This window comes from Neopelma chrysocephalum, unplaced genomic scaffold, assembly GCF_003984885.1.
Source record: "Neopelma chrysocephalum unplaced genomic scaffold, ASM398488v2 Primary Assembly neopelma1_85, whole genome shotgun sequence".
Taxonomy (NCBI): domain Eukaryota; kingdom Metazoa; phylum Chordata; class Aves; order Passeriformes; family Pipridae; genus Neopelma; species Neopelma chrysocephalum.
In genome coordinates this window covers 3150052-3163687 of record NW_020897747.1, presented here as the reverse complement: position 1 = coordinate 3163687, position 13636 = coordinate 3150052, and the positions used below count along the sequence as shown (strand labels likewise).

The following is a 13636-nucleotide window of genomic DNA, read 5'->3' as shown; positions in this document are numbered from 1 at the left end:
GCATTTGAGGCTCAAGTGGGGAGCTGGGCTGAACCCCACCAATGCTGAGACATAATCCATTATGTCACATTTCTGACACATCAGAGATGTCAGGTTGTAACTCAACCTGGCCATGTTCTTTTTCAAGCAGTATTTTGTAAACAGTTAGGGGACAGCCCCCTGAAAGGGGCACATCTGACCTTCATTCATAAATATTTGATTTGATGTGCAGAGCACAGCCTGTGGACACACACCCATGGATACTGTTAACCCCTTCCAGTGTTGTCCGACACCCTCAAAAGGCTTGCAATGATTATAATTTATTTTTTTGTTCCAGCAGCTGCTGACACAGAAGCTGCCTGTTGGTATCTGGACTTTGTGTTCTCTGAGTCCATTCCTCCATTTTTCACATGTGCTAGAGATTAGCACTGCTGTATCTCATCTCACCCATAGCCTTTCCTCACATCGTTCAGCCAGGAAAGCTGCAATGTTAGACTGGAGCAGCATGCACGTAAAAATAAATTTAAAAATACAGACTGCAGTAAATTATGCTGGAGATTTAGGAGTCAAATACAATCTGCTCCTGAGTAAAGAGATACAAAGAGCAGACGTTAGTATTGTAAACAAAATCTCTTTATACCAGGATGGTTTTTTGTTTTAATCTCATTGTTTTAAGCCTGAAGACTAAAATCTACCCTGCTGTACAACTCAGAATCTACTCAGATATCCTAAACTAGAGATGAAAGAGGAATAGACAGCAATTCTAGAAACAATCCCCGGGTACTTATTGTTATTTAGAAGTGCATATTTTAAAGGAAAGCAAAACAACTCCTTTTCTTTAAACACCTTTTGCACTGTACAAACTACATAGTGTCTCCCTTGAAAACGGCATGGGTGGAAGAGTCACAAAGAGTACACTATAGCTAAACAACATGCTTATGTTGCTGTTATTTTCTGCTGAAAAATATTCTGTGCATTCAGCAAGAGGCAGGAGAGCTGAGATCAGTCCACAAAGGGAAAGAGTTAAAGCAGTTTGTTTTGCTTTTTCTTGTACTTTGATAATGTTGTAAAAGTATGTGTAAGATACTAAGTAGTTTAGCTATGATTTAAGGTTTGTTATTCTCATTTTAAAAGCTGGCTTTCATATTTTTATCTTGCACTCATTCTTCACAGATGAGATCATGGCTCAGAAGTATCAGCACACAGTTTTTATACAATTTCTTCAAAACGGACTGGTATCTCCCGTTCATCAACCAGTGAAGGAAAAAGTCAGGCAGAAAACAGAAAGGGAAGGATGAGAAGTTGTTTTACTAAATAATATCCAGGAAAATACCCTCTGTTTAATGTCCTTGCTTCCAGCAAAAAGCCTGGAGCAAACAGTTTTGACAAGAAAGGCTGCCCCAAGCTTCCACAGCTTAACCACTGTACAACCTGGGTCAACTGAGAGCCATCACTTTTGCGAGGTCTTGATTATGGCATTTTGCAAAATGCTCCCTTCTCCCGGAAGGAAATGTCTCTCCTGAGTGCTCTAATTGTTATCCTGACTTTACTGTGCCTGCTTAGATGAAAACCAATAATGTCAACATGGGATTTCTTGCAAAAGCCCTGTGACCCAGCCGTGGTCCCAGTGCCCTGATGGGGAAGCATTCTCAAAAACTATGTGGTTAAGTATTTCCTGGCTTCCGTTTCTCCTGAGCATACCCTCCTCCAGCAATCCTCTGGTGTCTCTCCCTCAGCCACGTGGACAGGTGACAGGTTTTCCATCTTTTGGAAGCAGCTGGAGGAGCAGTGCTCCTTAAGGACTGCAGCAAAGAAGGCGACAGACAACTGACTCAGGAAAGCCGATGGTGCCAGGAGAGTTTTTCAGATTCACCAGAATCCAGTGAGCAGAACTCAGCCTGTACCTGACCAAACTGTTCCCCATAATAGGTGTGAATAGCTGTGTTTGCTCCTAAAGAAAGATGTAAGGTGCTTAGTAAGGCACATGTTGACCTTTTGTCTCTCCAGGTTCTTACCTACCCCCCGAGCAACCCAAGTCTTCCCAAGCCTGCAGTTGAAGTTCTTCTGTGATATTCATCCTACAGCCTTTCCATACCTTCCACAGTTTTTGCTTCATCCTGAAGCTTGTGCAACAGTCTTAGGCTGCCAAGCCCTGCTCAACCCCACCTCCTCACCACGCTGCCCTGTGTGGAACCAGCAGAATGTTAAGGAGGCCCCAAAGACTGACCTCCCCACTGCAGACCCTCTATGTTGCCCTATCACTGTTTTAAACAGTCTAGAGGAGCACACACAGACCCACCAGAGCAGAATATGGTTCTTTCTCAGGACATACTACGGTCCTGCAATCCTACTTAGGATAATTACTTACTGATTACAGTTATCCTTACCAATAAGACTGATCTTTAAGCAAATTATGCTTGATGGCCTGGGTCCTACCCAGGCCCTTTCTGCTATGCTGGGCCTTTCTTTGTAGCCTGTGTCATGCCATTTTGAATACAATCAGGCTGTAACATTGGTATTTACAATCATGTGTCGTCATTCTTTTAGAGTAAACAAAATTAAATTTCAGAAGATACATCAATCACTCGATTCAGCAAAATAAATAGTGTATTCATTCCGATCAGTCAGGATTTGGGGGTTTAGTGCTTTTTTAATAGGACCATTTCATATTCTTTCAAATCAAACTCCTCAAGAATAAAACACTTGTGAGGTTTCTATTTACTAAGGGGTCTGGATTTCTTAAAGCAAAATCTGATAGTCTGAGGTTCTTGACAGCAGGATTTTCTTAGTAGGCTGCTATTCTGTGTAACAGTAATAGTCTGCAAAATCCAGATAAAACAGTAAGACTGATGTCTAATTTGTTGCAAAACAAAATAAGGAAACCAATACACTTGACTTTGCTCTAAATATCAAGAAGCCTAAAAAAGAAGCTTATGTAAAAAAGCACCTGGAACCATCAGATCATCTTTAAAAACAGATGAGAAAATATTATACTGCTTTGCATTATATAATATATACATTATACTGCTTTGCAGTAGCCCCAAACACATGGGTAATCTTCTGACTGCAGGTATGTACAAACATTAACCTCTGAACAAACATTTATATTATTGATAGAACAACTGGCTTCCAAATGGCTTATGTTATTGCTAACCCATAGAAAGGAGATCATGCTTTCTTCACACCTGTGTCAACTTTCACACTGTGCATGTACACTTGGCACTGGACTGAGCTGTAGTACAGTAATATGATCTAGTAACAATGGTTTAAACTTCATATTGTTTTTAAAAACTACCATATGAAATCATCACTATTCACCTGCTATAAATGGAATTTATCTTGCCAAATCATGATCCCAACCAATACTGCTGCTGATAAAAACATGATAACCATCACTGACAGTAACCACAATTACTGCTGAAAACCACAACTTGCAGGAAGGCAGGAATCCCCAACAGGAAAGCATATGTGCAAGTGTCATGCTTTACTGTGCATGCCTAAGGTTAAGGAGATTTGATACTGAAAATCCACTTCGGAATTGGATTAACTGTGTAGAATAACCCCCACAGCCTGTCTTGGGAGGTTTTGGCTCAGTGAAATTAGCAGGAATGCAGTAAAGACTCACTACTCTAGAGAACTTCTCCCTGAGACGTCCATGAAACACCAGATCGAAGCAGCTTCCTGCCAATCAGTTAATTTGCAGAGTAAAGAAACAAGTTCTTTGTTTTGCAGTGCCAGGAGACATGACAGAGTCTCTCACTAAACATTAACCTTTAGCGTACGTCTCAACAATACAGAGAACAGCAAAGCAAGTCCATCATCCCTGAAGGTGAGGCAACCCACTATGTGGACACTGGATACATAACACCCTTACATTTAAACTGGACTAATCAACATTCACTATGTCAAATGAAAAATTTCTTCTGTTCTGATTCCATATGGAACTATAAATAGGACTCTCAAAAAAGGCACCTAAATCTGTCCTGCAAATGTAGCTCACTCCCAACATGTATTTCACAGTCCAGTGTCCTACCAAATGAGCCACAAAGGAGCTCAAAGAAAAGATAAAAAGATGCTTTCCAAGTAGATACAACTTGGCTGCACAGTGTAACATTAATACATCCAAACAAGCTTTTACAACACATAAATTTTTTATCACCTCACTCCAGCTTCTGGAGTGGCTCTAATTTTATCTGCAAGCTTGGGAGGTCACTTTTTTGAACATGAAAAGCTTAAGATATTTGAAGCTTTCTTTTAAATTATTTGCTACCGTTTCAATAGTAGGATCACCATAACAATCTTAAGTGGATATAAAACAAATTGATATTCAAAACCAAGTAATTCTAACTTCTGCACCAACTGGAATGTTTTAACAGTAACTACAAAAGCTTTTTGCTGCTGCTCGCAGTCAGTTTACACCAATCTGGAGGGCTTATTGCTACTGCTCCAAAGGAAAGAGTCACATATTTTAAAAGAGAGTTTGACAACTTAAGAAATAAACAATATGGAATCTTCCGAGTACTGATCTATACTAATAAGCTGATTTGCTTTGTGCTTTTTGCATTTTAAAGTTTAATGGTTCTATGCTTCACATTGAAAACTGCACAGACAGCTGCACTGCCTAATTCACATGGTTGCAAATCAACGATGAACAACCCCTGGTACCACATGTTCCTGCATCCTACCATAAAGACCCACTCTCTAAAGGAAAATAACTGAAAAATCAAAAGCAGGATAATGCAAAACCTGTAATCATAATCACCCATTCTAACATCATCATCTTTCCCTCTCGGCTGCACCTTATCTGCATGACCTGGGTGAAGAACATTCCTGCTTCCCTTTCTTCCCTTCTCCTCCCAACAACTATTTGCCCACAGAGATCTACCAAGCACCCATCATTCTCTCAAACTAAGAGCCACTTTTAAGGTCCCTGCATACAAAAGTCTACTTAGTGATATCCCCACCTCTCAGGCATAAAGAAGGAGAAGGAGCCAACAGCAATTAGTATTCATCTTCTCCTCAACCAGTACATGGGGGATATATGGGAGTGGATGAAGCAAGGGAAGCCAGACACCAAGCCCCTCACTCTTATTCTACTCCCTCTATGCCCCAAAATCAAAGCTGCAGTGAGTGATGACAGCCATTTCCTATGCCCTTCTCTCTGCTCTGAAGTTTTCCCAATATTTCATCTTGTGGATTAGCAGAGAAGGCCCAAGGAACAGCTTTTAGAGCAGACGAAACAGCATTTTCTACTTCTCTTTTTCCCATCCCAGTGCAACCAGTATTTTATCTGCTGTCAGAAAGACCAGAACTTCTTCAGCTCGAGACCAGCTTCTATTTCAGATTTACCTTTATCCGTCCTGTATTGGCTCTGGACGCTCCCAAGACCACGGGAAGAGGGACCCCCCGCTCTCTTGCCCCTTCCAGCACTGGAGGGGAGCCACAGCTGCTGTCCTGTTGTAACCCTGCCCAGGAAGGGGGCGGCATTTCTCTCTGGGTTGTTTGATTAAAATACCAAGGTTATGCAATTGCAAATGACGGACACAGGGAGGAAGTTTCCATCAGATACAGAACAAAAGCAGGACTCCCTGTAAACACCACTGGGAGTGTGCAGCCACAATGTGCTCTCTCCAGCCAGAGCTGCCTGCACTCGTTGGTATTACGGAGTTATAGAGCAAGGGAGATCTTTGCTTCAGTTCCTCTTAACAATCTTCACACTGCTGCTATTGCCTATGTACATAGCACAGAGGAAACCACAACATTTTCATTATTTCTTTCAACTTACAGCTGATTTAGCTCATCTTTCTTGCTAGCACCTAGTAACAGTAAGAACTGCAATTTTTTTCTTGTTTAGGGGATTACAGATAACAAAAAATTTAGGAGAGGAAGCAGTGGAGCCCTACAGAGGTGAATTCAGTTGCTCTGAACGATGCTCCCTTAATGCAGATTAACGCTAAACCACTGATTTACTACTAAGCCAATTAGCTTAGACTGATCCAAGCACTGGCAACAACTTGCCAGAAATCTGAAACAGGAAGCCAAGGGTTAAGAAGCTATTAATTTTTCTAATATTTTAAGTAAAAATGTGGCAGTGATTAAACTGCAGTAGAGATATTGAAAATGGGAAGAGGATGAAGAACTGAGCTTAACTGATTACTTTTTCTTTTTACATTTCATTAAAAACAAAAAAAACAAGCTAACTGTGCATATTTAGAGAACCAAAGATTATTAGGACCTAACAGAGATGGAGTTTCAGCTATAATTCTTCCTCAACACAAAACAGCTACTGAGTAATTTTCACAAGGATACTTCTCTGTGCTTTTCAGGACAATGCAAAACACATCTCCATTTGAGAATCCCTTACTCATCTGAAGATTGACTAAATCCCTCACTTATCACTACTCTTCTAGATTGAGCAAACCTAATTCCATTAATCTTTTCTCATAAGTCTTTTTTGCTAATACCATTCCCTCTGTGTTCTACTAATTTCCCTCCAATTTATCAGTACCTTTCTCAAAATGCAATGTTCAAATCTAGAGACAGCTTCCAGCAGAGTCCTCTTCAGTGTCAGGAACAGAGAAATATTATCTGGCTGCTGTATATAGCACAGCCCAAAAAATATATATATATATAAAAGATCACAGAAAAAGAATGGTAGCGGTATTATATAGTCAATCTATATTTACATTGTGCTAAGCATCATTATCCTCCACGTACTTTTCTGGATCAGTGTGTGTTAGCTTCCATTTCTTACCTGTGCTAGTCCACACTTCACACTTTTAGTCTCTGAAATTCAACTGGGTAATTTCAAACCATTTAGGTGACTTATCAGGACTATTTTGAATTAAGACATTGTCCTGCATAATGTTCCTAAATCTGTATTACCACAAATTTTAAAAGCATGCTCCCTGTTCAATCATATAAGTCAGCATTATTTAAAAAAAATAAAATTATAGGGACTGAGGCCAGGAGAGATTGCTCACTTGAAGGAATCAATTTGAAAAGCTATCAAAAAGAAGAACCACCTTATCTGCAGTACAGGAGCAGTCTGTTCAGCACCTCTCTGCATCTAAAAAGTACCACCTACTACAATGCCAACAGAACCTGGATTTTCCTCTCACGTCACCACTTGCCACATCTGAGATTGCTTAGCTTTGGACACCTGACAAGTTCACACAGTACCCCTAAAATCCTAAGTCTGTAGGTCGCACCAAGTATCCATTCTGTGGGGAGCTACTATGAACACCATTAGCAGGTAAGACCAAAGATTAAAATAGGAATTGTTTTTTTTTCATTTGTGACTTCCCTCTTTCTCTCCAAGTAACAACAGGGACTGGTGTTAAAGAAACTGCATCCTTTAGGGTGATCTTGGGCACTCTTTGGTACTAAGAATGGAAAATGGCAATGGGGTACAAAGAGTTTGTTTCCCTAACTGGGGGCTCCAGCTTTCTTGCCTCAGCCCAGCAAGAAAACCCTACTAATGCAAGAAAGCTGATGTTTGGGAGCATAAATGTAAAACAGCATGTGAAGATTCCAATGTTTTATCCTCCCCTAGTATTTTATAACTGGACATTTTATTTCAAAGCTGTAAAGCCCATTCCTCTCAAGAACATTCTGCCTCTGTGTCTTCCCTCATATCACCCTGTTGATCTCTTAAACCCCTCCTCTCTGCAAACATACACACAGAAAAATCAGACCTTCTTTCTCATAAATCAGACTACTATCAAAAAATCAGACTACTATTTCTCATAGAATAAAAAAAAATAGACTATCTCAACTGGATTATCTACAATGATACCCCTCCAACTGCCTGACTAATTCAGGGTTGACCAAGTTAAAGCCTGTTAAGGGGATTGTTCACATGTTTCAAACACTGAAGAGCTTCAGGCATTGACCACCTCTTTAGGAAGCCCATTTCAGTGTTTGACTACTCTCTCATTGAAGAAATTCTTCCTAATGTCAAGTCTAAACTTTCTCTGGTGCAGCTTTTGAACCATTTCCATGCATTCTGTCACTGGATATCAGGAAAAGAGACCAGCACCTCCCTCTCTACATCCCCTCCAAGGAAAGAGCAATACAATCATAGAATGATTTAGGTTGGAATGATCTTTGAGTCCAACTCTTAACCTAATGCTACCAAGTCCGCCACTAAACCATGTCCTTAAGTGCTACATCTACACATCTTTCAAATACGTCCAGGAATGGTGATTTCACCACTCTCCTGGGCAGCCTATTCCAATGTTTGATAGCCTTTCAGGTGGAAAAATTTTCCTAATATACAATCTAATCCTCCCTTAGTGCAACTTAAGGACATTTCCTCTTTTCCCATGGCTTGTTACTTGGGAGAGGACACCAACCTCACTACAATCTCTGTTCAGGTAGTTGATAAAGTTCTACCTGAGCCTCCTTTTCTCCAGGCTAAGCACCTCCAAGGCTCCCTCAGCCACTCCACATCAGACTTGTGCTCCAGACCCTTCCCCAGCTCGGTTGCATTTCTCTGAATGGGGTATGGGCTTGTTGTGACCCAAGTGCAGGACTCAGCACTTACATCTTATTGATCCCCATACAATTGATCCAGCCACTCCAGATGCCTCTGTAGAGCCCTCCTGCCCTCAAGCAGATCTACATTCCTGCCCTACTTGGTGTTGTGAGTAAACTGACTGAGAGTGCACTCAATCCCCTCCTCCAGATCATCAATAATTACATTAAACAGGACTGGCCCCTGCACTGAGCCCTGGGGAACACCACTAGTGATTGGCCTCCAACTGGACTTAAATTCATTCAGCACCACTCTTTGGTCCCGGCTACCACACCAGTTGTTTTACCCAGTGAAGGGTAAATAGGACCTTAGTGCTTCACAGATTTTCTTCCACCAGTCCAGCTTGCTTCCTATCTCCCCACTGGGCTACTTTCCTGCTCTCCAGATTCCTCACATGTTTTTCTCATCCTCTTAGTTCCTTCTGTCTTCCTTTACATGATCCAACAGAAGCAGCCATTCTCACAAGTGATGCTTTAAATAAAGACCATTACATAAAGAGGTACTAAACTCCTACAAGAGGTCAGTTAGGTAATATGGTGTATATATCTCCTTTCCCTCAGGTGTGTATCACTGTGGCAGCCAAAGAGTGATCAGTTTGGAGGGTTGCATAAGGTGTCATTGGTACAAGTGACAGATGACAGTATCTGGTACAAGAGGCAACATCACACAGCTTCGAGCCAATTTTCTCTTTAGAATTCCACTGCTCTTTTGCAACCAATTTTCGACTCTTACTAGTCCTGACATTCTTCCACAGGGGGAAAATCAGAAAATCAAAGCCCTGTACTGAACAGGCCTTCCAGACTATGACAGATTTTGTTGCAGCAAACTACGTGACTGGCAACCTCTCTAATGGGAAGCATCCTTACCTTCTCCCCTACACACAGGAGGGAAGGTGGCTCATCATTCTTTGGCCAAATGAAATCAAGAGAAATGCAGAATGAGAGTCCTTTCAGTGATTCAAAGCTGCTTTTGAACTCCTTTTGTTTTTAGTTTTCTTCCATTTTTAGAGTATTTTTTAACTGTCAGTATGATGCTACCATTTAATTTTATGAGACAAGTTTAACCTCCAACATTCCCATTATGAAGGGGATGAATTTCAGGATACAAGTCCTAAGTAAAAGCAAGTCATGGGTTAAATAGATGAGATTCCAAAGGCTCACCTCTTGACCACTAAATAGCTCTGCACCTGTTGATAATTCCTGACCTTCCAAAAACCTAAAATATGGGCCTTTCCTGATGGTTATGATCCACATACAATCAGGAAGGAAAATAATTAGTGAGTCTCCAAATGCCTTGAACAGTGTAATTTCTAATCTCTGTTTGCAAAGCCAAATAGAGACAGCAAACTGTCTTCCAGCAGGGTTTATAAGCTGCTAAATCTTGTAGTACTTGAGGGACTATAATCCCCAAGCAGCACAAGCTGGCCTAAGAGACAGTCTTACGTGTTTTGCATCTTAAAGTCACATACTGCATTTACAAGCAGGCTGTTTTCAAAAAGCATTCCACCGGTTTTGTTCTAAGCAGATGAGATTCTGATTCCAATTGCTTCACAGATTGGAGAAAGCTGGGACACCAGACACCTTGCAACCTTTCAGTTAGCATTATACACAGTACTGGAAAGCAGGACCACCATATCCATCCTATTGAACAGTAGCACCCATGCTGTAGGATGAAAGGAAAAAAAACCCCAGTGGTTATCTGCATTATCTATTGCAGCATAATGCTAAACAGAACCTGTCCCCCTATCTTTTTAATTGCTTACAAATGAGTAAAGAACTGCAGAATTGCAGATTTCTAGATTTTTTAACCCCATATAAATTAGAAGAAATTTGCACATGTGCAAAAAGGTCGCTCCCACCTTGCTACAATAGCAAAGAATTTCTCTGGAGCCCTGCATGGATTGATCATACAGCTGGTCACTGTTCATTCAAATAATTTTCAACTCTAAATTGTGGTTTATAAAAACGCCTAATGTGTCTGCAGAAGTTTTCTCCAGAATACCAATGTGAAACACTGTGGGGGCTGGCTGGAGAATGATAGTCGCTTTTTCTAGTTCACAGCTATATTATATATTTGCCTCATGTTTTAGCAACACTTTAATTAAAATTTTTGTTTTAAAAAGAAAATGATTACTCAGAAGCAGTAACTATCTGAAACATATGGGTTTTGGACAGTTCTACTCTTACAGTGAAGTTCACTGGATACAGAGCTGACTAGCAGAAAGCTTTTGCATAGTGACATACACCAAAGTAAATCTTTGAAAAATACTTGCCTACCAAATACAACCAGTATTAACATTTTGAGGAGCTGCACAGAGTGACAAGTATGTAGCAGCTTTCTTGATCTCCTAAGTATAGGCAAAATTCCAGCACATAAGCAGTTTGGGTTATCAAAACTGAGGTCCATAAAGCAAGTCCTAGAAGAAAAAAATCTGTGAAATTTATCTGAAAGATTCAGATTAACATTTATAGCCAATTTCACAGACTGGAGTTTCCAGAAAACTTTTTTTTTTTTTTTAAATTTGTAATGGACTGTAACAAATCGGTTAAGCTGATGAATTCCAGATATAAGTTCTCCCACCACTGATAGCTCTATTAAGTAATAAACCAGTGTTCAATGTTAATTAAAACCAAATTTTAGCAACTACTGTGAGGAACAAAGAGCATTGTTAGAACTCTGTACATATACCCACATTATGATACATGTCGAACGCAGTTCTATTCCCCAATTTTCCAAGGATTATAATAGGATTAGCAAAATACATATAAAAGGATAATCAAAGGCATGGACTGACTCCTGCACAAATTGCATCTAAATAAATTATGATTTCTTATGCTGAAAAAGGAGGTACCTGGATAAAAGGTACAACAGAAGTCTAATAAATTCACAAGTGACAAGAAGGTGAACACAGAAAGACTTTTAATCACTTCTTCCAATTCAAGAATGAGGCAGCTTCAAATGATACTCCTTGGCAATAACTTTAAAACAAACAAAAGGGAATATAGTTTTACAGACCACCTAGGAAAGCTCAGAACACACTACTACAGCATGCTGTGCTTTCAAAAGGTACTTTTCTAGCTTAAATACTTCTTAAGTTTAAGGTCCCATTTGTCCCAGGACAACCACACAGAAAGAGCTGCATCTATGTCCATCAACTGCTTTTGACTATCCAGATTCTAGTTTGGCTTTTTATTCTTCTTTCCCTCCTCTCTGTCAGTGATAAATATTTCTCCACACCTGAACACACTTACTGTCATAAACTGTCTTGCTGCTAAGCTAAAAATAAGGTAACTGTAAAGCAATTTAGTCTATTCACCAACCAAAAATCAAGATCCAATGCCAGTCTTCACTTACCCAGATCCTCAGGAGTGTCAAATAACTGCTCACACAAGTAGTAGTCATCTGGATTCAAGTAGGGCAGTTGCTTCAGCAAGCTCTGCTTAGGAATGAGATACAAGACCTCTGCAATATTCCCATCCTCAATTACTGACATCCTTCTGACTGAATTTCGAAATTTCACTTTTTCCAGCACCAGTTCTTCACCTGATCCACACAGCTTCCCAAAGCTGTTTAAGATGGGGAAAGAAGGCATTTCTATTTGGAAGAAGGTAGGGAAAGCAACCTGTAGTGCATGCAGTCAGTCCACTACCCACGGCACACTGCCCTTTCCAATCCTTCTCTTTTTCTCTTATCCAGCAAAGGAGATTAAGGAAGATATATTTTTAGTGATTATCTTCAAGAGATCACAACAGTATGCTTGATCAGGTGATTGCCATCTAAAACTATTGTAATCAGTTGAATCTCATCCCGGGGAATGCAAAAAATCAGAAACAAAACCATAAAGAGTATCTGAAAATCAGATTAATATTCAGGACAAGAGAAAGAACGTAACTGAGTTATATAAGAGGATTAGTTTAAAATCAAAAAACCTTGCTGTGTCAAAAATCTTATTATGGAAGAATCATCATCATCATCATAAGCTACAAAGGCACATCTGTGCATTTAATCTGCCACGGCCCTGTTCCATGACAGGTCTGTCTGTGTGCTACAGTGAAAAGGCTGTAGTAAAGGTAGAGCATGTCGGTCCTCCTTTTTGAGGAATGTACCAGCACTGGCTAGCACTGCTTCATAAGCAGATTTCTTTGGAGAAATCCTTTCTGCAGCTTTCACTGCCTATTGCAAATGAAAGCGCTTAAGCTTTCCCCTAACTACTAAGGATTGGTTCACTTCTGCTCTTCCTCTCCACCTTCCTGCAGAGCTGACAGCAGAAGCTTTGCAGATACTGTGCCAACCCTTCCTGCTTCACTTACAAGAAGTATTTACATTAATCCAATTCCAGTGACTTGCTAATCTAATCATCTAATGAATATTTCTCCCTGGGGAAAGGCAGAGTTAATCATCAACAGGGCACTGGAAAGTCACAGGAAATTCCAAAGCAAAAGATATTAAAAAAAAAACCCAAGCAACAACATTCATAATCTGTAAGAGAAAATTACAGGTAGACCCCAGACCTGGACCTGCTCAGAGACAACTTCAGATTTTTTACTGAGTGAAATTCCCAGAGACAAATGCACAACCAATGTCTGGCCCACACAGAAGTTAACACACAGAAGTTAACTATAGCTGCAAAATGACCTGGTGTAATCACCATGCTGCTTCCAGTAAGGCTTTTACTAAATTAGCAGGTGAAAAAACCTACCAATAAGCTTACTGAGCACAGTGAGAAACTGTCACTTAATTCTTCCCTCAAAACTTAGAGCTCATTTACTAACTCCAGATGGGGACAGGCTTTGAAGAGAAGATTGCTTTATTTACTGTTTTAAAGAGAAAATATCATCTCATAAATCCAGACTTTGATCATCTCTTATTACACAGCTCCTATGAGGTCAGTCACATTTTATTTCTCAAGTAGTATGACTTCTATATTATCTTGAAAACAAGCCTGAAATCCGTTCCCTTAAACAGCCATTCTCCTGAGTTTTCTAATCAATCACAGGTATGGTAGGGCAAAGTCAGAATAAATCTGCATATATTGTAATAATTTTAATGAGGTGATGCTAGTGTATGTTTGAGGAGGAGCTGGTTCAATAAATATAGCAATTCCAGTTCTGCCTTAGA

The 13636-nt window shown here is 40.1% G+C and overlaps 1 protein-coding gene across 22 annotated transcripts in view; it reads right to left on the bottom strand.

Moving 5' to 3' along the window:
• ABLIM1 (actin binding LIM protein 1) overlaps window positions 1-13636 on the bottom strand; it is a 202499-nt gene that overhangs the window by 127426 nt on the left and 61437 nt on the right. For 2 of the 22 annotated variants that reach the window (XM_027692196.1, XM_027692203.1), the window contains exon 1: window positions 11873-12192. The exons of 5 other annotated variants lie outside the window; for them this stretch is intronic. In XM_027692196.1, the coding sequence (XP_027547997.1) occupies window positions 11873-12110 (238 nt within the window). In that variant the 5' untranslated portion in view covers window positions 12111-12192. Of the gene's footprint in view, window positions 1-11872; window positions 12238-13636 lie in introns of those variants that run through there. 15 more of the 22 variants (XM_027692206.1, XM_027692200.1, XM_027692208.1 and 12 more) reach the window with 11 other exon arrangements.